This window comes from Carcharhinus amblyrhynchos, chromosome 8 (assembly GCF_965287045.1).
Source record: "Carcharhinus amblyrhynchos chromosome 8, sCarAmb.v2.hapA, whole genome shotgun sequence".
Classification (NCBI taxonomy): domain Eukaryota; kingdom Metazoa; phylum Chordata; class Chondrichthyes; order Carcharhiniformes; family Carcharhinidae; genus Carcharhinus; species Carcharhinus amblyrhynchos.
Genome location: NC_137331.1, coordinates 6,803,722 through 6,828,508, shown reverse-complemented (window position 1 = coordinate 6,828,508; position 24,787 = coordinate 6,803,722). Strand labels below are relative to the sequence as shown.

The following is a 24,787-nucleotide window of genomic DNA, read 5'->3' as shown; positions in this document are numbered from 1 at the left end:
TGAGTTGTGGCTGGAACTGTGCTAGGAGCGCTTTGTGAATTGAATCTATACTGTAAAAGATAGGCTGAACATGTAACAGAATGTGCGTTTCTGATAATACGCTGGAGGTCTTTGGAGAGATGAAAAGGCAGAGAGATGTTCAGTACCTGCAGAGGGTAAGATGCCCTCCAGACATGTGCTCAGGAGCAACGTTCCTTCAGATTTATTTGGAATGCCCAGGTATTTGATGTAAATGTGTAGTCTATTTAAATTAATTAATTGTTAGCCTCATTCACAGCTCACTGAACTTCACCCCAACACCCACTGATCAACAATCTGTCAATCATGACTTAATCCTGACCTTCATGCATTTTACTTCACCCTCACACACTTGCAAGCCTCATATCCCAAACTCAACTCACACACATTGGCAGCAATTCTATCATCACAGCCACATCACCCAGACATACTGAAGGACACCCACTGACACATTTTTTCATTCTTGGAGGAGGTGGTTCATAATAATGAACTGGAGGAAGGACAAAGACATTTTTTAACACTCATGGAGGAGACAGTGTTGGCCAGCATAGGAAAAGACAGAAGGCCATGCTAGTGCTGAGGCAATCTATAATGAGGGTACCTGCCTACCCAGTCCTCACTACCTCATCCACTTCTCCCTCATCCCTCAATCTCCTCTGACTGAGAAGCTGCAATGAGTGCAAGCACACAAAAATACACCTCATTTTCACATCTCCCCACATCACAACTTAAATTCATCCCTTTTTCATTTCAGGTGCCCAAGGGTGGGACACAACCCAGCCGGAGGAGAAAGTAAGTTAATAGGGACAGAGACTGTCAGTTGAACTTACCTTTGCAACCTCTAGAAGGATTGATATTTGGTGAGGCACCGGATAAATGTGTGCAGCAGCTAGGGGCAGGGGAAAGGAGAGTGCTGGGTTGCATACTCGATCTGCTGCAGAGGACTCAGCTGAGCACTATGCTGGGCCAGACTATAAAAGAAAGCTATAGAAGTCAGTTCTGAAGAGTCATTATACTTGAAAAGTTAACTGTTTCTCCCTCTGCATTAAATCAAATACCTGGACATTCCAAATAAATCTGAGGGAACGTTGCTCCTGAGCACATGTCTGGAGGGCATCTTACCCTCTGCAGGTACTGAACCTCTGCCTTTCCATCTCTCCAAAAACCTCCAGCGTATTATCAGAAAGCACATTCTGTTAAATGTTCAGCCAATCTTTTACAGCATAGATTCAATTCACAAAGAGCTCCTAGCACAGTTCCAGCCACAACTCATCTCGCCCTTCACATGATGCACCCAGACCCGCTTAGTTTTTTCAAATCTTCTGCTTTTATTATAGAATGCTTTACAAAAATAAGAGGAAAGCCTACCAGAAAGCCAGTGTTCAATGTCAAGCAGCATGGAGGCAAAACAGCGGGCACCTGGCAGAGCCTACAGATCATCCTTTCTAAAATGAATCAAGTGATCACTTGCATCAGCATACATGAGGAATCCAATGATGGCCAATGTCACAGCTTCCATTCCATCAAAGGTTTGAGTGCTAGAGTGGAAACTTCTTTGTGTCTTTGGACACTGCTGTTCAATGGGGTTTCCAAGACCTCGCTGCAGTTCTGTCAATCAGTTCTGTAACGGATGAGTAGGTTTGTTGAGCTGGCACCTCAGGAGAGTGCAAGACAACCGATGGAACACAAATATACAGTGCTCTCTCCCAATGACAACATTCCTGCTGCTACTTCTGCCAGTGCCAGTGCCTGTGCCTGTTCACCAGCTAGTCCAGATGTGTACACCCAAGTCTGAACAGTGATGTCTGAACCATGGCCTTCTAGGCCCTGAACTACTCAGCAGTCCTTCTGCCACCCATACTGCAGTGACTGGGGAAGTACCTCATTGGAGCAGCATGATGGGCAAAGGCACAGCGAAGATCGGCACTAAAGGAATGTCAAAGGTCATGTCATTTGCTTTGATTTATTATTGTCACATGTATTAACAGAGTGAAAAGTATTGTTTTTCACGCACTGTACAGACAAAACTTACCATTCATAGAGAAGGAAATGAAAGAGTAAGAATGTAATATTATAGTCATAGCTAGGGGGTAGAGAAAGATCAACTTAATGCAAAACAAGTCCTTTCAAAAGTCTGACAGTAGTAGGAAAGAAGCTGTTCTTGAGTCGGTTGGTACGTGACCTCAGACTTTTGAATCTTTTTCCCAAAGGAAGAATGTGGAAGAGAGAATGTCCAGGGTGCGTGGGGTCCTTAATTATGCTGGCTGCTTTGCCGAGGCAGCGGGAAGTGTAGACAGAGTCAATGGCTGGGAGGCTGGTTTGCGTGATGGATTGGGCTACATTCATGACCTTTTGTAGTTCTTTGCAGTCTTGGGCAGAGCAGGAACCATACCAAGCTGTGATACAACCAGCAAAAATACTTTCTATGGTACATCTGTAAAAGTTGCTGAGAATCACAGCTGACATGCCAAATTTCCTTAGTCTTCTTAGAAAATAGAGGCGTTGGTGGGTTTTCTTACCTATAGTGTTGGCATGGGGGAACTAGGACAGGTTGTTGGTGATCTGGACACCTAAAAACTTGAAGTTCTTGACCCTTTCTACTTTGTCCCTGTTGATGTAGGCAGGGGCATGTTCTCCTTTAAGCTTCCTGAAGTCAATGACAATCTCCTTCATTTTGTTGCCATTGAGGGAGAGATTATTGTTTCTGCACCAGTTCACCTGACTCTCTATCTCATTCCTGTACGCTGTCTCTGTTTACATTGTAATGATTGAATTTATAAATTTGGTTTGGAATGTGTATTTTCTGATGGTTTTCATTTTTGCTTTGACAATTAGATCAATGATAGCGGAACGGTAAATAGCTTGGTATTGTTAAGTGAATGGGGAAGTTTGGTTGGCATTGTTCCCATCAAATATTTCCTCATATAGGTCCCAGGCAGGAAAGTTCATGTTCTTACCCCTTCCCTCTTCCTGTTCCTCCACTTCCAGATATGCTTCCTTCTCCTTCTTTTGATGATCATCAGCCCATCGCCTGATTGTTGGTGATAAGGATTGTTTCCTCGTAATGGCATGCTTCTGTACCATGCAATATACCACCACAAATCTTGGTACCCACAGGGTGAGTACCAGAGAGGTGGAGGTAGCAGGAGTGTAGCTTGAAGTTGCTGATAGTATGCTCTGAAACGTCCCTGTGCAACATTACTCTTGTGGTATACCTGGTGTGCATGTGTTTGTTTTAGACCGGAGTCATGAGCCATGTCATCGTGCATGAATAAACCTTGTCAGCCAGGAGTTATCTGTGACTTGCATAGATAGCTGACATAGAGGACTGCCATAGAACGAAGGAATCGTGACTCCTGCACAAGCAAACCGCTCACTACGTGGCTTTTGGACGTATTTCCCTTTGGAATCGTGCGCACTCATCGTGGATACCATTTTCATGAGTTAGAAGAGCTCATTGAATCTAAAAGATATGATGGATACTACAAAGACAATTTCTTCCCCCACAGTTTGTCATTAAACACGCGATGGGTGGAGTAATATGGCATAGGGAAACCACTCCAGCATGAAGCTGCCTGGGTTCATTAACAACGACTGAGTGGGACTTTTACTTAGTGATGCAGAAGTAGAACCCGCTAGAGCTGTCAGCCAATCTGATTGCTCCATCAGCTGCTAGAACTACAGCTGAAGAGGTCAAGAGTCCCCAAAGCAGGTCAGTCCTGGTCCTGGGCCAGGTGGGTTGGGAGCATTTGGGAAAGGGACAGTAGGGGAGAAAGGGTGGGTTTAAGAGAGGGAATGGGTAGAAAGAAAGGGGGAGGGGTTCAGTTTAAGCGGGCAGCCCACGAAGAATGACCTTTCCCCTTCAGTTGTTTGAGATGAAACATCAGGCTTCCTGTTCTCACAATGTGCCAGATGTATAATGGTGTGGGCAGTGCATTATTGGGTCAATAGGCTTGATTACAAATTGAATTGAGCTTTAATTGTTCATTGCAATATGGTGGGTGGGCTGCCAATTTCAGGACTCCTGCACTCCCCCCTCAGATATTATAGAAGTGAGCTGTGGGATGGGCACCCACCCCATTTTACGTGCCCCTGCCCTCCAGGAGCACCTAAAATTCATCCTATGTTTCAGAGTTACTTTGGAATTTGTTCAAAACTCCATTATGCCTGTCTCCTCATTACTCAGCACGTATGATTCTTGTATATTTGGGCACATAACAAAGTTCATTGCACCCACTTCCACCAATAAATTCCAACTCTTACTCGGACGCAAATGTAAAGGTACACAGAATAATAGAAAGGTTCAACATGGAAGAAGAGCATTCAGCCTATTTTGTGAAAGGGGTGGTGGTGGCATTGTCGTTTATCAGTGGACTGGTAATCTGGAGACCCAGAGTTACCTCAGAACTAGAGGGCACAGCCTTAAAATAATGGGGGGGGTCAGTTTAGAATGGAGTTGAGGGGGAACTTCTTCACTCAAAGGGTGGTGAATCTCTGGAATTCTCTGCCCGTTGAAGTGGTGGAGGCTACCTCGTTGAATATATTTAAGTCATGGGTAGATAGGTTTCTGATAGACAGGGGAATTAAGGGTTATGGGGAGAAAGCGGGAAAGTGGAACTGATCCACTTCAGATCAGCCATGATCTTATTGAATGGCGGGGCAGGCTCGAAGGGCTAGATGGCCTACTCCTGCTCCTATTTCTTATGTTCTTATGTAGTTATGCTCTGGGTACCAAGATTTAAATCCCACTCTGGCAGATGGTGAAATCTGAATTCAATAAAACAAAATCTGGAAATAAAAATCTAGTGATGACCATTAAAACCATTGGTGGTCATCTATCTGTTCACTAGTGTCCTTTAGGGAAGGGAAATAAGAACATAAGAACATAAAAAATAGGAGCAGGAGTAGGCCATCTAGCCCCTCGAGCCTGCCCCGCCATTCAATAAGATCATGGCTGATCTGTCGTGGCTCAGTTCCACATTCCCGCCCTCTCCCCATAACCCTTAATCCCCTTGCCTATCAAAAACCCATCAACCCGCGTCTTAAATATATTTAGCGAGGCAGCCTCCACCACTTCGACGGGCAGAGAATTCCAGAGATTCACCACCCTTTGAGTGAAGAAGTTCCTCCTCAACTCCGTTCTAAACCGCACCCCCCCTTATCCTGAGGCTGTGCCCTCTAGTCCTACTGTCCTTTCTGAGCGGGAAGAGCCTCTCCACCTCTATCCTATCCATCCCATTCATCATCTTATACGTCTCAATGAGATCTCCCCTCATTCTTCTAAACTCCAACGAGTACAAGCCTAGTTTATTCAGCCTCTCCTCATAGTTCAACCCCCTCAACTCCGGAATCAGCCTAGTAAACCTCCTCTGCACTCCCTCCAAGGCCAAAATATCCTTGCGTAAGTGTGGCAACCAAAACTGCGGACAGTACTCCAGCTGCGGCCTCACCAGTGCCCTATACAGCTGCAGCAAGACCTCCCTACTTTTATATTCAATCCCCCTCGCTAAGAAGGCCAGCATCCCATTAGCCTTCCTGACCACCTGCTGCACCTGCAGGTTGGGTTTTTGCAACTCATGCACAAGGACCCCGAGGTCCCTCTGCACCGTTGCATGCTGCAGTTTTTCGCCACGTAAGTAATAATCCTTCCTACCATTATTCCTACCAAAGTGGACAACCTCACGTTTGCCAACATTAAATTCCATTTGCCAGTTCCTGGCCCATTCGCCCAGCCTATCGCGATCCTTCTGCAGACTCTCCACACCCTCTGCGCAATTTGCCGTTCCACCAATCTTGGTGTCATCAGCAAATTTCAACACCCTACACTCGGTTCCCTCCTCCAGATCATCTATATAAATGGTAAATAGCTGAGGCCCCAGCACCGACCCCTGGGGCACTCCACTAGTCACCAACCGCCAATCCGAATAGCACCCATTGACCCCCACTCTCTGCCTCCTATTTGACAGCCAATCCTCTATCCACGCTAACACCCTACCCCCAACTCCATGCCCCCTGACCTGACTTTGTAACCTGGTCTGGTTTTATGTGACTCTAGACTCACAGCAATATGGTTGACTTTTAAATGCACTCTGAAGTGACAGAGCAAGCCACTCAGTTCAAGGGCAATTAGGGATGGACAACAAATGACGCCCATATTCCACGCATGAATAAAAAAACATATGAGCATATATACAAACATATGAATTAGGAGCAGGAGTAGCCATTCAGCCCGTCGAACCAGCTGCCCCTTTCAATAAGATCTGATTGTAACTTCAACTCCACATTGCTGCTGACCCTGATAACCTTTCATCTCTTTGCTAATCATTTAAAAGTCAACCATATTGCTGTGAGTCTCGAGTCACATAAAACCAGACCAGGTTACAAAGTCAGATTTCCCTTCCCTCAAGGACACGAGTGAACAGACAGATGACCACCAATGGTTGATCTTTCTCAACATCCCAGCTATGACTACAACACTACATCTGCACCCTCTCCTTTCTTTCTCTATGTACGGTATGCTTTGTCTGTATAGCGCAAGAAACAATACTCACTGTGTATTAATACATGTGACAATAATAAATCAAATCACTATTGTTTTGCCCACAATCCCTGCATTGTGCAGTGAAGGTTTGAGCCTCAAGGAGTATTGTGGTACCAGCTCTGAAACATTACCTACTTTCAGTCAAAGCAACGGACCTGTTACTATTTGCTTCAATGTTTCTGGTTTGCAGAAGGGAAAATTTGGGGTTATCCTGCCTGAATGTTGAACAGTATCTCTTCCTGGAAAGCACGCGTGTCCAATCCGCACATCAGCTGAGGAAAGAATCAGGTCTAGTGGTGCTGGCTCCCAAGGCTGAATAGCTTGCTGTCAAACACCCTGAAGTCTCAGTATGCCCGTTCTGCACTGTGGCTATGAGAGCGATACGCAACAACAACAAAAAAAAACTTAAAACTTCCAGCTCTCCTCAAAGTGGTACAAAAATTAAATTACTCGTCCTCCACAAATCCTGCCTGACCCGCTGAAGATTTCTGGCATTTTCTGATTTAATGTCAGATCTCCGGCACTCACAGTATTTTGCTTTTGAAAAAGTTTGCCCAAGGAGAGGGGGGGGGGGGGGCTCTGGGGGCAGCAGAATCGGGAAGCAAAACGTGGGGGATTGGGATGGGGGCCAGTGAGGAGCAGGATGAAATCGCAGGCGCTGTTTCCATCCAGTCCCATTCATTTCAAGCGTAACTTTGTAACGTGCAGAGCAAACCTTGAGTAAAAAAAGATTCTCGTCTCAGTTCAGGCAGCTTAAACTGGCGCGCAATTTCTTGTAGAGGAAATTGACACTTGTCCCGCCCTTCACTCTGATTGGTTACAGTATCTCATTCATAAAGTTTCCGGGGCCCGGAGTGCTCTGTGTGCTTTGTCAGTCAGAGGTGGGGATGGAGTTAGGCCGGCTCACTGCAGCATGAGGACCCTACAGGAGATTCAGGCCACTCTGCAGGTCGCCAAGCTGGACCCAGCCCAGCTACAGCCGGTGGTCCAGTGCCTGTCGTTCAGCGACAGCTTCAGCTCGGAGGATTACTGCCTCCTGGAAGTGGACGATGCCCTTTGTAAATACATCGAATCTGGACAGAGGTAGGGGTTTCTGCTGGGAGCACAAAATTCGCCTCCTGCCCAGTAATAGTCTAAAGCAGGGAAGTCTCAAGTGTTATTTTGTCACCAAAAGGCTCATAACTGCTTGCAAAGCCCGGACCATATGTGTCAAGTTAAAATACGTATATCCCAACTCAGGAAAAGCTTGAAAAGTTTTAACAAAGTGCAGTGGCATTAATAGTTAAAGTTTTTTTTTCATTCAGCACGTGAAATAACATTTCAACTTGCCGTCCGGGAAAAAAAATATTCTGCTAAGAACAAATTAAATGCAAAGAGACGCCACGGATGAATAAAAACTTGGGGGAAAGTAGAGAGTAAGGAAAGAGGTGCGCAGTCCATCACTTCTGTCCTGCAATCCCTGGGGGCGAGGGTGACTTGCTTCCACGCTGAAGATGAGTTCTCAGCTGACTGGGTGGCCCTATAGTATCTGGGGCAGACAGTGGTTCCAGGAGTGAGTGAATGGGATGCCCGGGTTTTTGCACTGTGGACACTTGGTTTCAGCTCGCTCTGGATGATTTTCACAGTCACTTCATTGCAGTGTTAATGTAAGCCTACTTGTGACAATAATAAACAAACTTTCAGAACTTGAAACACTCTTGGCGATGAAACCCAGTGTTCAGCTCCTTCCCAGAGGTTTTTTTTCCACTTTGGACAGTCTTGGGCCTGGGATTCCCAGGTGTCAGTGAGGATGGTGCATTTTTTCCAAGGAAGCTTTGAGGGTGTGCTTGAAGCGTTTCCCCTGCCCTCCTGGGTCACGCCTGCTGTATCAAAGCTCCGGAGAGAGCAATTGTTTTGGAAGTCTCATGTCAGGTTTGCAGACAATGTGGCCTGCCTAACGGAGCAGGTCGAGTCTGGTTAATGTTTTGATGCTGGGCATGTTGGCCTGAGCAAGAATACTGACACCGGTGCACATCCTGGGGCAACTTAGCATGGCTAATTCACCTAACCTACACATCTTTGGACCGATGGGAGGAAATCACAGTGCCTGGAGGAAACCCGTGCAGACATGGGGAGAACGTGCAAACTCCACACAGTCATCCGAGGCTGGAACCGAATCCAGGTCCTTGGCGCTGTGAGGCAGCAGTGCTAACCACCTTGCCGCCCACTTGCATTTATAAAGCATGAGATGTTAGACTTTGGTAATATATTGTTTGGAATATCACAATCTAAACTGGGGAGAGGAGCAAACTGATTGGAGTACAATGAAAATTCACTACATTGATCCTGGTTATGAAGGATTTTCTTATGAGGAGAGGTTGAGCAGGTTAAGCCTGTATTCATTGGCGTTTAGAAGAATTAGATGTAAACTTATTGACCAATGTAGGATTCTCAAGAGGCTGAGAGGTTGTTTCCACTTGTGGGAGAGTCTGTTGTCAGAAGGCATAACCTCAGAGTGAGGGGTTGCTCTTTTAAGACTGAGGAGACATTTCTTCTCTCAGGGGGTCGTGAATCTGTGGAATTCTTTACCACAGAGGGCTGTAGAGTTTGGGTAGTTAAGTATGTTCAAGGCTGAGATAGATTTCAAATCAGCCAGAGTTAATGGGATAAGGCAGGAAAGTGAAGTTAGGACTTATCATATCAGATTAGTCATGATCTCGCTGAACGGCAGAGCAGACTCAATGAGCCAAATGGCTTATTTCTGCTCCTATGTCTTATGGTCTACAAATGCTCATCACTAAAACTAGTGGTAAATGTCAATAAATCAATTTCTTTTTAAAGCAAGCCATGCGCCTAGGTTTATTTCTAAAGGGATAGAATTGAAAGGGGGGGGGAGAAGATTGGTTAGCTCAGTTGCCTAGACGTGTGTGGAGACATACTTAGGGTGTGCATCTGTATCCTGCCTATGGTAACAAAATCACGGCACTTTGACATGTTTTAGTGAATATCTGCCAAGGACATCTCTTTGGGGCAGAGAGCTGAAGAGGAAGAATTGAAAAGCGACTGGTAAACGTGCATTGAATCTTGGTTAAACTGCAAAGCTCTGTGCTATATTATAGGAAATGAAATAGAGGCAGTGGAGAGGATGCAAAATAGATTTACATGAATGATACTGGAACAATGAGACTCTACTTATCAAAAAATTAGCTTGGGCCTTTTATTTTCTTGAAAAGAGGGGTGTATATAGGCTTTCATAATTATGAAATATTTTGGTAGAATAGGTGAAGGGATTGATTGCACTTGTGGGGAAGAGCAAAACTAGTAGCCAGTGATATAAGATACTTTTCAAGGAAGCCAAATTGGGTAAAGTTGCCTATAAATTCCTAGAGTGGTGATCCATTGCAGGGAGGCATTGCAACGAACATTATAGATGTATTTAAGGGGAATCTAGATAAGCACACGAGGGAGAAAGGAATGCAGGATTATGCTAATAAGTGAAGAGGCTTGAATGAAGCGCAAGTGGTTGGCATGCACTGGCTGGGCCGAATGGCCTGTTTCTGTGTTCTCTGCATAAATCTATACAGCAGTCCTGCAGTTGAGAAATTATAGAATGAAGTTATTTATGGCACAGAAGAAGTTCATTTGGCCCATTGAGTCCCTGCCAGATCTCTCCAGATCACCCATTGTTCTAATGCAGTCCATCATATCAATCTTTGGTTCCACTTTTGCCTAATCAGATCCCTTCTCATTCATTAAAATTAGTCCTCTTCCAATACAGACACTCTAACTTATTCCTTATTTTTCTGCAACACTGATCTAAACCACATGATGTAATGATCACTCTTATCCAAGTCTTCGCCCCACAGACTCTTGTTCCACTTGGCTCACCCTGTCACTAACATTTAATCCAGCACTGCCTCCTTTCTAGTTCAAAAGAGACAATATTTGTCAGTGAAGTTCCCCTGAACACATTTTTAAATTCCTCCCTCTCCTTACCCTTTACTGTAAACCTCTAACCAATTGACATTTGGATAATGAAAGACCTCCAGTATCTCCACTCTGTAGTTTTGGTTCATAGAACCCCTGCAGTGAAGAAAGAGGCCATTTGGCCCATCCGGCCTGCATCGACTCTCTGACACAGTATCTTACCCAGGTCCTCTCCCCCTCCCTATCCCCGTAACCCCACACATTTCCCATGGCTAATCCACCTAATCTACACATCTTGGGACACTAACGGGCAATGTACCATGGCCAGTCCACTGAAACTGCACATCCTTGGACTGTGGGAAGAAGTGGGAGCACCCGAGGATACCCAGGCATTCGTGGCAAGAATATGCAAACTCCGCACCAACAGTGACCCAAGGCCAGAATTGAACTCGGGTCCCTGGCACTGTGAGGCAGCAGTGCTAAGCACAGTGCTGTCCATCCCTGTGATTTCTCTGCCTCTCCCTCATGATTTGGAGTACTATAGATGCTCCCAGAGGCATGACGCTACCCATTTTTCTTCTCAACTCTAACCAAACGGATTCTTTTCATGTCTCTTTTTCCAACACTGCAATCGCTTCCCTAATCACTACTGCTGCCCAACTTCCTTCTTTTTCCCTTCCTTATCTTTTCTGAAAACTTTATGTCCTTGAATATTAGCTGCTCAGTCTTCAGCATTTTTGAGCCACGTTTCTGTTATTGTCACTATATCATAAACCCACACGGTCATCTGTGCTTGCAGCTTACCAATCTTATTGATAACATTATGTGTATTTACATACATGCATTCTAACCTTGTCTTTATGTTGCTTGTAATTTTTCTTAGTCCTCTCCTGTCTAATATGGTACTTATCTATTACTGTCTGACATTCTTACTTTATGCACACTATTCCTCTTTTCTACCTCTTTGGCTGATGTCCATCCCCTGCTCATTCAGTTTAAACCTTCCCATCCGCATCAATGGACACTGGTCACAGCCTTGGTTGAAGTACGACCTGTCCCTTTTGAGTCAGTGCCTCCTGCCCCAGACTGGTCTCAATGCCCAAAGAAGCCCACCCTCCTGTGCCATGATTTGAGCCACACGTTGATCCTCCACGTTTTCCTATGTTGCGCTCACTGGCATGGGAATAATCCAGACTACCTGTTGCAGACCTATTTTTTAACTTCCTCCCTCGTTCCTGAGAATCTGAGGGTAGGACCTCACTACCTGCCCTAGCGATGCCATTGGTACTGACCACAACTTCTGTCTCACTCCCTCCCCCTGCAGAACATTCTGCACCCTTTATGTAATATCCTTCACCGTGCCATCAGGAAGACAGCATGATGTAAGACTTGTGAGGATGTATTCCTTTAAGACACTTGGAGTTCTGAAGTTCCCACATGGTGCAGGAATCGCAAGAAACAAGCTTCAGCTACCCATGATCTATAAAAAATCTTTTCCTTCTTCTACAACCTAGTTAGTCCTTTGTTTAAAGTATTAATTTCAATTAATGCTGTTGGAACTGTTGTAATGCTCTTATTAATTCACTTAGTTATTCTTAGCTCAACTGATGTCAGTTCCCAATTTGACTTAGTTCCTCATTTGAAATAATACCCTCGTTCAGAGGGTGAAAGAAAGGAATCATTTAACAGCTTTCCTGTGACAGCACATTTTGATTTTGGCTCCATTCGCTCTTCCATTCTGCTTCTCTCATTGTCCTCCTGCTATCAGTGAGGTTGCCACTGCTCTTTTACAAATACCCCACCTTTCCAGGTCTCACTGCGTTCTCACTCTCAGTGCTACTGCCACTGCTGCTTTATCTTTCCCTCAGTCTTGATGTGCTGTGGCTAACACAGTAGGTTCAAGTTTCTAGGTCTCTATTGCCTTGGAAAGCTGAACTGAATGCACAATTTTTATGTTTTAGCATTTCCAAAATAAAGAAATGTTCAATTTTATTGTCCTTAAAAATGCTTATGTTGCATTCAGTGTTTTGATTTTTTTTTGCTTTCAGCCTGACTATCCGAGGTGACTTGGATGAACATGCTGTGTTGTGTAGTGAAGATAAAACGTACGATCTGAAGATCGCTGATACATCAAATATGTTGCTTATTACACCTGATTGCAGGACCCCTGATCAGTTTACATCTGATTCGAGCACAGAACAATTGATACACTGTCAGGTGACGTCTTTATGTAAACCAAGATTTCTTGAAGGAATAATTAATTCTACATCTGTGTATTGAGATACAAATGGGTTTTAAAAAGGATATTCTTCAGATGTGTTGCTGTCATTTATTCCCTGTTCCTAGTTGTCAGGAGAAGGTGGTGGTGGACAATCTTCTCGAAGTAACTTGACACATTTGGGATGGCTTTTTGGGCCTTTCAGGGAGCGTGTGAACCACATTGGTATGGAATTGAAATCACACGTAGGCCAGGTTAATGCATCACATTCCTTTCCCTGGAGTGTCTAGTGTGCCATTTTAAGTTTAATGGTCATCTGTGATGTTTCCTACTTCTCTTACCATTGGCTTAGTGGGTGATTGCATGACAATGCAGATGGGTTAATTCCCTGATCTATGCTGAGGTAGCAAAGGGAACACTTGGGTAAGGAATTTCAGGATTATGACCTCGCAACTATCCACCTTTATGATCCTCCTCAACACCTAGCTCTTTAAAGAAACTTTTAGCCACCGTTTTATTATGGGCGGCACGGTAGCACAGTGGTTAGCACTGCTGTTCCATAGCTTCAGGGACCTGGGTTGGATTCCTGGCTCGGGTCACTGTCTGTGTGGAGTTTGCACATTCTCCTCGTGTCTGCGTGGGTTTCCTCCAGGTACTCCAGTTTCCTCCCACAGTCCAAAGATGTGCGGGATAGGTTGATTGGCCATGCTAAAATTGCCCTTAGTGTCCAGAAATGCATATGTTAGAGGGATTAGTAGGGATATGGGGGTAGGGCCTGGGTGGGATTGTGGTTGGTGCAAACTCGATGGGCTGAATGGCCTCTTTCTGTACTGTAGGGATTCTAAGCTATTTTAATAGCCCCTTTTTTTGGCTCTGTCATTCTTTGTCTGACTATACTTCTGTGTCAAGGATTTGGCCATTTTAACCACATTAAAGTGCTATAAAAATACAAGTAGTGTGTTAAGATGTTCTGCCAGTCATCCTCAGTAGTAGAGGATGAAGGCTGGGTCTCAGTGCAGTTGTTGCAAGTGCATCCAATAGAGAGCACATTATAACTTACCAGTGCTGCAGAGGGTTTACATGTAGTTCAGTGGTGGAGCAGTGAGCCAGTGGATTGCCTGTGTCCTGGATGGTTTTAAGTTTCCAAGTGAGTGGTGGACATTTGAGCTTCATTGACGGTGAGGTATTTTGGTGTTCACAAGATGTTGAAAGCAGCACCTCGAGTGGTTAAGCCATAAAGAAAATTAATGGGATACATTTAGCACAGCGTTCGTGCCACACAACACGAGGGACGTTACTCTCAATGTGAAAATGGGACTTTGTCTCCTCAAGGACTGTGCAGTGGTCACTCTTACCAATACTGTCGTGGACAACTCCCTCCTGACCTTATACCACTGTGTCCCCACCTCTGCTGGGCCTGTCCTGTCAGTGGGACAGGACATATCCAGGGTTAGTAATGGTGGTGTCTGGGATATTATTTGTAAGGTGTGAATCCATGAGAATGACTACGTAAGGCTGTTTGTTGCTTGACCAGTCCGTGAGACAGTTCTTCCAATTTTGGCACGAGCCCCCAGATGTTAGTAAGGAGGCCTTTGCAGGGTTGACAGGGCTGTTTGTTTTGCGATAATTAGGTCGAAGGTAGGTGGTCCATCGATTTCATTTCTTTGTTGGGATTTTTTAGCGACTGATACAATTGAGTGGCTCACTTAGGTGTCAACCACATTGCTGTGTAGGCCAGATGAGGTAAGGACATTAGTGAACCAAATGGGTTTTTCTGACAACCGACAATGGTTTCATAATTGTTAGTAGATTCTGAATTCCAGATATTTTTTATTGAATTCAAATTCCACCATCTACCACGGTGGAATTTGAACCGGGGTCTCCAGAGCATTAGCTGAGTTAGAGGATTAGTAGGCTAGTGATAATACCACTAGGCCATTGCCTAAAGTAGTATCCATCGAGAGAAACAGTTACCAATTGTTTTGCAAGTCTTTCGTCAGAACTGAACAATATTAGATAGGAACAGGGTTTAAACTGGTAAAGGAGCAAGAAAGAACAAAAGGTGATACGGCAGAGGACAGAGGCGGTTAACTAACAAAAGTGATGACCGTGCAAGATTTAAATCTGAGAAGTATTGAAGCAAATGATTGGTCCATAGGACGATCAAACGGTTGTAGCAGAATACAGGAGAGCCAAAGAAGTGTGATAAATCTGACAGGGGTGAAGGTTCCTGGGCCAGGAATATGCCAGAAGAAAGTAGATGCCTAAGTTCAAACCCCAGAGGTTCAGACCACCCTGCCAAAATAATTGACTGTGGAGGCATTTTTGAGCAAGTTAAACAGTAAAAACACACAGGTTGTGTACAAAACAAAATAGAAATTGTTTGGACTTTATTCCAAGTGTCAGTGGATTCCTTGTTATTATAGAAATGATAAAAGAAATCATTTAAACCTAAACTGAAAATGCCTATCTTCAGCTCACCATTATTTCATATTTCTAATGTCACGGTGGTGTTTGCTTTACTTAAACGTTCTTCGATTTGTGCAGATTTCTGGTTTTGCTAAAAGCTACTGGGAGTTGAAAAAGTCTCGGCCCAAACTGAAAAAGTTAAAGAAGCTTCTGATGGAAAACCAGTACGAGGGGCCTTCTGGTGAGAAAGCGAGAAGTTCAACTCATCCAAAGGTATTTTTCATGTAGTTACTACTTATTGGTCCATATATTTAACGCGGTAGAATTATTTTAACTCTGTATTTCAAACTAGAATTTCCTGTGGCTTTTATGCATCCCTTAAGCCAGTGATACTGCTGGCAATTGTACCAGCTCTGCTGCTGCCTAGCATGAGATCAGCTAACCAAATACACACCATGGGTTAAACATGGTATTCTCCTAGTCCTGTAGTCCACCTACTCACAGGGACAAACCTGCTGAACCACAGCAAAGACAAGAGGATGATGTTGAAGGAGGACTGTGCAAGGAGAGCGTGCAAAAGCGAGGGCTCACGCTGGCAGGCAGAGGGGCAAAGAGGTGGATGAAGGAGACAAAGAATGGAAGACAGAGGGAAGATCAAAGCGAGGGACCCTGACAAGTCTGCATGAAAAGTTCGCATGATGTGGAGACGCCAGCGTTGGACTGGGGTAAACACAGTCAGAAGTCTCACAACACCAGGTTTAAGTCCAGCAGGTTTAGTTGGTAGTAAACACCACTAACTTTTGGGGTTTGCCCCTTCGTCAGGTGAGTGCTCACCTTACTGAGACTTCTTACTGTGAAAAGTTCACAAACAATGGGTGCAAATGTACAACATATTGTTTACTGGAAGGGGATGGATGAAGGCTCCAGATGCAATGGATAGAAGTCCAATCTGGGTTGCTGACATCCTGCTTGATCTGGTGAAGACAGGTTGGCTGGAGAGAGTGATACGAGTGTGCTGGATTGGTGTTTAAATGCGATGGGACTTTTGACCCCGCCAGCTGATGATGGATAGACAAATCAGCTGCCAGTCTATCAGATGATTCAGAGGGGAACTCACCTGCATAAATAATTGAGTTCAAGGGAAAGAATCTGGTGCGGGATCTCTCCATCCTGGCCAGCGGGGAAGGTGCCATCTGGAGCTCCCTGCCACTTAGTCTCAGAAAAGGAAACTTCCACCCCTTGAGTACAAACATTTAGGCTGATATTCCCAGTGCAGCATTAAGGGAGTGCTGAACTGCCAGAGGTGTTGTCTTTAACATTAAACCAAGACATCGGCTGCTTCCCCTGCTGGACATAAATAATTCCATGGCTTCATTGAAAAGTTTGGGGTCATTTTCCTGATGGCCTGGCTAATATTCATCCCTTAATCAACATAAATTAAACGAATTATCTGGTCATTACCACATTGCTAGATTCATTTTGACAGTCACAGTTCTTACACTTTCCTCCCACAGTCCAAAGATGTGCGGGTTAGGTTAATTGGTCATGTGCCCTTAGTGTCCCTGTGATGGGTAGGTTAGAGGGATTAGTGGGTGAAATATGTAGGGATGGGGGATAGGGCCTGGGTGGGGATGTGGTTGGTACAGACTCAATGGGCCGAATGGCCTCTTTCTGGACTGTAGGGTTTCTGTGATTTCTAGGAAAAATAATAATGGCATCAAAAGGACTGACTGTTATGCTTTGAGATCTCCTGAGAGGTACTGTGTAAATTCAAGTCTTTCCTCCTTTCAATCCCACGTGCAAAGCTCCACAATGTGAAGAACTCCCAAAAGGGAAAGAATATCTGTAACGTGGGGCGACACGATAGCACAGTGGTTAGCACTGCTGCTTCACAGCTCCAGGGACCTGGGTACGATTCCCGGCTCGGGTCGCTGTCTGTGTGGAGTTTGCACATTCTCCTCGTGTCTGCGTGGGTTTCCTCTGGGTGCTCTGGTTTCCTCCCACAGTCCAAAGATGTGCGGGTTAGGTTGATTGGCTGTGCTAAATTGCCCCTTAGTGTCCTGAGATGCCGAGATTCGAGGGATTAGCGGGTAATAAATATGTAGGGATATGGAGGTAGGGCCTGGATGGGATTGTGGTCGGTGCAGACTCGAATGGGCAGAAGGGCCTTTATCTGCACTGACGGGTTCTATGGTTCTATGGAAAGTAATGATTGCAATAATGAAAATAATGCTTTACAATAAAGTTAACATGAGAACAGGCCCCCATGAGCAACAGAATCTTATTGAAGGTGTCAATTTTCATTCCAAGGCCCATCTCCCTCATAAAATCTGCATGGGATGGTGAGCAGAGAGCTGGCGCAGACCCGATGAGCCAAATGGCCTCCTCCTGCACTGTAGGGACTCTATGGGCCCATGGAGTGAAAATGAATCATAGATTGATTCTTCCTCTGGTTGTCGAGCCGCTCTCGGTGCCCCTTCACAGCACCACTCCGACCCCGGAGGTCATTAAACTTACCATCCTGTGGAATCACACATCATGGTTCAATCATGCCCTCCCCTCAATGTTTAGCTTCACCATGATTTTGTAAATTTATCCTGATCTGTTTGTCTCTTGATTGGTATTGCATCTTTTCCTTTTCATTTCAGTATACGAAGGAGGATTTAATGGAAACCATTCAAGCCAGTGAACAGGAAATAATGCAGCAGTTACAGCTGATACATGCATGTAGGATTGAAGGTATGAGTGCAACATGGGGGGGATTTTCCACAAGAGTCTCCTGTTCATCTGACATAACTTCACAGTCACAAATATGTGTAAATGTCATTTATGCTGTTGTTTCCTGCATTAACACTCTTTGCATTATGATTAAGGTGGATGAGTGGAAGGAATCTCCGCAGAAATTAAATCTTTGTACCTCCAACTCACTACCTTAAAGACAAGCTACTGCACTTTTGACTTGACTAGTAGGTTAATATAGCATATTGCTCAGATCTAAACACCAGAAAGTCTCAACTTCAGTTTATTTCAGTCCAAGTAGCAAGAGGTTGAATGCGCTGGACACAGGAAAGGCTGTGGGCCTTGACAATATCTACACTGTATAGAGAGCTGCACTAATGACTCCATTGATAATTGCACTGTATGGCACATTACTGAGCTATCCAGATCGCCAAGGTCCTAGGTTCGACCTGTTGCCAAGGTTCATTGTGGTGCATGGGGAAACATTTGCCAAGGACATCTCTTCTCCTCACTGTCCAGTGATTCCTACTGGAAAACGTTTGGATGAAAACCAGAATCTTATTGACTGTGTTGTCCTTACTTCCCACAATAGAATAACCAGATAATGTTCACCAAAAAAAATGTCTGTAATGGTGAGTTGCTGGGACGTTGTTCTTTTGTTTTGATCTGTGCTCAAGTATAAATTGCTGACTTTTAGATGGGATTGGTTAAGGCATCAAAACTGGGAAACCAAAAGCTTAGTGGAATGTGTCTCAGAGATCAAATTCTGTTGTTAATCTGAGCTTTTTAATCATGATTTGAGATCATCTCCCTCTGCATTCAGTGCTGAAATCTTTAATCCTGTCTAATAGAAATAAGTCATTTGGTTACAGTGGGTGCCATTCAGTTGACAATTGAACACAGAATAATTATGTCCAATGTGTGAACAAAATGTGTATCAGTCAGGTGCTGATATAAATCTTCACTGATCACATTGGCAAAGGCTGTTATAATATCTTGATACATCAAGGACCCATAATCTAATCGTTGACTATTACACCTTCTGGAAGGTGATGACTGATTTCTCCTCCAAACTAATATATTTTATATATCAGTCTTTGCATTATTTTAAGGAACTATAAAATCAGATAATCATAGAATCCTACAGCACAGAAGGAGGCCATTCGGCCCATCATGCCTGCATCAACAACAATCCCACCCAGGCCCTACCCTGTAACCCTATGTATTTACCTGCTAATCCCCCTGACAAGAAGGGGCAATTTTGCATGGCCAATCCACTTACCCGCACATCTTTGGACTGTGAGAGGAAACCGGAGCACCTGGAGGAAACCCACGCAGACATGGGAAGAATGTGCAAACTGCACACAGTCACCCAAGTCTGGATTTGAACCTGGGTCCCTAGAGATGTGAGGCAATAGTGCCACTGTGCCCTCTTTTAACTGCTTGAATTTTGCCTTTTTTGTTTACGACACCTCAAGCTTCATGTGGTTCTGTATGCAAATATTCATCATTGTTGGTGTAGCTCCGGGGATTGGTGAATTAATTAGTTCCTGAAAAGCCTGCACATCTGCTCATGTGGCTCAGGAAACAGGCAGCTTACACTGACTGGAATGGTGTCTGTTCCTGCTAGCAAGTCAGAATATTAACCACAGTGTTTTCATTAAAATAGCGTGGGTGTCTTGTAGAACAGTGTGTAGTAGCACCCTCTGCCTCTGGTCCATAAGCTTTGGGTTCTAATCCAATGCCAGGACTTGTTGGCTATGGACAGAGTGTTCAACATAGTTCCACAGACTGATAATCAACTCGGGACCACTTCCCCCACTATTTCCCAACGGGTTAAAGACAACGTGACTTTAAAGATGCATAAAATTAAAATAGCATGTTTTACATTTCTGTCTTCGTTGCGTATTCATCTGTTTTTACAATACTCCTTCCCTTCCTTCCACAACCTAGGGTACTGGAGAATTCTGGAATTTGATTATGAAATGAAACTCTTAAGCCACGTGAGCCAGTTGGTTGACTCAGAGTCTTGGTCTTTCAGTAAGATTCCTCTAACCGTTTGTCTGCAAGAACTGGAGATACTTGAGCCAAGGTGAGTGACAACTAACCCATTGGCGATAATGGTTGAAACCATCAACTAGCGGAAGACACATTTTATGAAGCTGAAGGCTCAGCTAGTGAGAACAGATTGGATATAGTCATTAGAAGGAACAAAATAGCCGCTCACCTGTTATCTACTGTGGATAGGTCTCCAGAGATATGTGGAGATGGGGGAGGGATAAAACTTCTGACACAACTGATATGAAAAACTCATTCATGAAACTGATTCAAAAATTTTAATTCTCCTAAAGTAGGCCACTTGTTGCAAAACAAACATCTGTCCACTAAATGCACCAAAAACAGCTTGTTGGTTCATTGTCAATCAGCTCCCCCTGCTCTAAGATAACTGGGTGGGGGTTAGTTGGATGTTGGGAAGCTGGCAATTGGCAGTGGCATGGCAGGGGGAGCTGGCAATCAGTTGGGAGGCCAGTGGTGAGGGGGCCAATGCACATGCGCTGATCTATCAGTGGGGAGATCAATGCATGTGCAATGGCCCACTTAGCGCATCGATTCCAGTCTCTGCAGCAGGTTTAGGCTCTGATGGCTCCTTCCCCCACTATCAGAGGGGGTTTTCTTGCCCATTGGGCACCAATTTTATTTGGGAGATTCCCTGCTGGCAGAAATGGGGACTACCGGAAATGGGGATGGGCCTTTTGCATCCCAGTCCTGCCCACCATTTTTAAACATCTCTGGAGTCAGGCCTGCTGTGCAAAATTCCAGTCCTATGATTGGCTGTGATTTTAAGAGGTTGTAAGATGACCAATTTTCTTTTTAACAGAAGAGGTCTTCGAAGAATCTTTACTTATTGTGGCTGCAGAAGCATTTCAAAGAGTTACCAATGGCTCATTGCTTCTGTAGGCGAGCAGATACTTGGTGTGTGTATGGGACGCATGGGGGATAGGAGAAGGTATGGGAGATAAAGAAAACTTTATGGTGGGACAATTGAGGAACTTCAAAGTGATCTTTCACTGTGCTCAGCAGAAGTATATATCAGTGATAAGGAAGGACTGTGGAAAAAGAGATAATCAGCCATGGATATCTAAGGAAATAAAGGAGGGTATCAAATTGAAAGAAAATGCATACAAGATGGCAATGATTAGTGGGAACCTAGAGGATTGGGAAATCTTTAAAGATCAGCAGAAAGCCACGAGAAAAGCTATAAAGAAAGGTAAGATGGATTATGAGAGTAAACTAGCTCAGAATATAAAAACAGATAGCAAAAGTTTCTACAAATATATATATAAAACAAAAAAGAGTGGCGAAAGTAAACATTGGTCCTTTAGAGAATGAGAAAGAGGATGTAATAACTGGAAATGAGAAAATGGCTGAGGCATTGAAGAGGTATTTTGTGTCAGTCTTCACAGTGGAAAACACAAATAACGTGTCAAAAATTGATGACACGGAGACTATGGCAGGTGAGAACCTAAAAACTATCATTATTACGAAAGAGGTAGTGTTGGGCAAGTTAATGGGGGCTAAAGGTAGACAAGTCTCCTGGTCCTGATAGAATGCATCCCGTGGCGGGAGACGTAGCAAATGCACTTGTGGTAATTTACCAAAATTCACTGGACTCTGGGGTGGTTCCCGCAGATCGGAAAACAGCAAATGTGATGCCACTGTTTAAAAAAGGAGGTAGACAAAAGGCAGGTAACTATAGGCTGGTTAGCTTAACTTCTTAGTAGGGAAAATGCTTGAATCTATCATCAAGGAAGAAATAGCGAGACATTTGAATATAAATTGTCCCATTGGTAAGACGCAGCACGGGTTCATGAAGGGCAGGTCATGTTTAACTAATTTGGTGAAATTCCTTGAGAACATTATACGTGCAATGGACAATGGGGAACCTATGGATGTGGTTTATCTGGATTTCTAGAAGGCGTTCGACAAGGTGCCGCACCAAAGACATAAGGTAAAGGTGCACGGTGTTAGGAGTAATATATCAGCATGGATAAAGGATTTGTTAACTGACAGAAAGCAAAGACTGGGGGTAAATGGGTGTTTTTCTGGTTGGCGATCAGTGACTAGTGGTGTGCCTCAGGGGTCAGTGTTGGGACCACAATTGTTTACGATTTACATAGATGATTTGGAGTGGGGTTCAAGTATAGTGTGTCCAAATTCGCAGATGACACTGAGATGGGTGGAAGAGCAAAGTGTGCAGAGGACACAAAGTCTGCAAAAGGATATAGATAATCTAAGTGAGTGGGCAAGGGTCTGGCAGATGGAGTACAGAGTTGGTAAATTTGAGGTCAGCCATTTTGATAGGAATAACAGCAAAATGAACTATTATTTACATGGTAAAAAATTGCAGCATGCTGCTATGCAGAGGAACTTGGGTGTCCTTGTTCAGGAATCTCGAGGAATTGGTTTGCATCTTCCAGCCTGCTAGCCTCATCATCTGCCCACCTCCATCACTGCCTTGAGTTATTTCCATAGGTAGCAGGCCTGACTACCCACGTTCCTGATCCTGTTCCTGCCTTCCCAGAACTTTCTGGACTCCTGCTTCCTATCTCCTTCAAAAGAATGCAGGCCTTAGTCTATGCAACCTGAGTTTTTTGGCGAATTTGCACTCCTTCCAAGACCATAATATCCTTCCTGAGGTTGGTGTCAGAACTGAATGCACTTCTCCCAATAAGTTCAAACCCAAACTTTATACACAGGCGACCTCTGATCTATCCCTTTGTGGTCCAGTACCAATGAGATAAAGGCCAATGTCCCAGTTACCTTTCTAATTATTGTTTGCACTTGTACCCTGGCTTTTAATGATTTTTCCATATGATCCTTAAATCTCTCTCTTCTCCATGGTCCTAACTTATCACTTGGAAAATACTTTGATTTGTTTTTGTTAAGTCCAAAGTGGACTTCCTGACATATCTGTGGTCCACACTGAATTTAGTTAGACAAAGAACATATATGTTGAAAGGAACAGACTCTAAGGTGTGCAGTTGTTAGAATTGAAACTTTACCGGATGTAGCAGAAACATCTGGAGTATTGCATACAGAACTGGCTTCCTTATCCAAGGAAAAATGTAAATGCATTAGCAGTTGAGAAAATGTTTGATCTGTGATTTTAATTGTGCCACCATTGCTGCTGTGCCTTCCGCTGCCGAGACCCTAATGTTCTGGAATGTTCTCCCTCTACCTCTAAGTTTCACATTCCTCCTTTTACTAATTCTCTCTTTTGATCAAGCTTTTGGTCATTTCTCCTGATGTCTCCTTATGTATTATATCTTGTTTTAGAGTGCTTCTGTCAAACACCTTGAGATATTTTACTGTGTTAAAGATACAAGTTAAATAGTTTTTGTTGCTGTGTTGATGATTCAGTGGACAAATGGTACAAACCAGGAAGGTCTAGGTCTACATTTTACAGGCTGCATCAGACCTTATATTACTTTGTTTGTGGTGAGTCAGATGTGCTGTGACTGTGACAATGTAAATGGCCCCTGGACTGATGGGAAGAATAAGTCAGCAAGCTAAAAACTTAATAAAAGAGTAAAATAGAGGTTCTTAGTTGGCTAAGGCATGAATGTTACATATGTGTGTATAATCAACTCAAGTACAGCGTTTCCACCTCCCCCTTCCTCCCTTCCTTCGTAGTTAATTTCACTGTGTCAACCAAAGCTGATGTGAATTATACATTTTTTTTAAAACAGCGAAGATATGGTAGAAGCGGCTCTTGATTTTGTCCAGTCCGCATACTGTTTGCACAGTTTAACATCTTGTGAGAAAACAAATTGCTCCACCACCATAAGCAACAGTTGCTGGAGTTAGTGTGGAATGTGGCCTACTGTGCTCGATCCAAGTTATAGACAGAACTCACTGAAACACTCTCAATTGTTTGAGTTGAGACTGTAAATCCATATTACTGGATTAGTAATCCAGGGGCCTAAACTCATTCTTCAAGAACAAACGTTCAAACCCCCCTGCACCATGGCAGCTGAAAGATTTCGCATTCAGTAGATCTGCAATAAAATACTCATCTCAATAATAATCATCACAAACATATCCGATTGTTATTTAAAGATCCATCTGGTTCACTCATGTCCTTGAGGAGAGAAAATCTTTTGACCCAGAACAAGGTGATTGACACATCTGAAATGGCCTAGCAAGCCACTGAGTCATACTCATAGAATCATAGAACCCTACAGTGCAGAAAGAGGCCATTCGGCCCATCGAGCCTGTACCGACCACAATCCCACCCAGGCCCTACCCCCATATCCCTACATATATACCTGCTAATCCCTCTAACCTATACATCTCAGGACACTTTTTTGTCATAGTGAATCAACCTAACCCGACTGTGGGAGGAAACCAGAACACCTGGAGGAAACCCACGCAAACACGAGGAGAATGTGCAAACTCCACACAGACAGCGACCCAAGCCAGGAATTGAACTCAGGTCCCTGGAGCTGTGAAGCAGCAGTGCTAACCACTGTGCTACCGGGCCGCCTGTATTATTGATGGGCAATAAATGTTGTCTTACCAGTGATGTTCACATACAAGGAAGAATTAAAATACAAAACTGATGAAAATGTTTATCTGCTTGCTCTCCTCCCAGGAGCTTGCACGATTTTTCACCTCCAGTCAGGCCTGTTTGGGATGTTTGTTTTCTTGTGAATCTTTCACCCCCTCCCTTCTCATTATCTGTGAGAGAATAGTTCCTGCACAGATCCTCCCTCAGACAGCGTGACTAAGATCCAGAGGTCATTGTTGGTGTTACAGGCACAAAGCAATGTCCCAGTAATTTGAAGCTCATTTCAGTAGTAAAGGTTCTTCCACCCCTAGTTTTAAAAAACAGATCAATATATGAATAAGTGGTTAGGGGTCAGCTCCTTAACACTGTGCGGCATGCAGCATTT

At 44.1% G+C, this 24,787-nt stretch overlaps 1 protein-coding gene across 2 annotated transcripts in view; it reads left to right on the top strand.

Moving 5' to 3' along the window:
* Positions 1–7,415: 7,415 nt before the first annotated feature.
* Positions 7,416–24,787, top strand: part of dscc1 (DNA replication and sister chromatid cohesion 1) — a 34,415-nt gene continuing 17,043 nt past the window's right edge. For both annotated transcript variants that reach the window (XM_080194822.1, XM_080194821.1), the window contains exons 1-5: positions 7,416–7,642; positions 12,514–12,682; positions 15,231–15,365; positions 17,741–17,831; positions 19,785–19,923. In XM_080194822.1, coding sequence (XP_080050948.1) covers positions 7,473–7,642; positions 12,514–12,682; positions 15,231–15,365; positions 17,741–17,831; positions 19,785–19,923 — 704 coding nt within the window. In that variant the 5' untranslated portion in view covers positions 7,416–7,472. The remainder of the gene's footprint in view (positions 7,643–12,513; positions 12,683–15,230; positions 15,366–17,740; positions 17,832–19,784; positions 19,924–24,787) is intronic.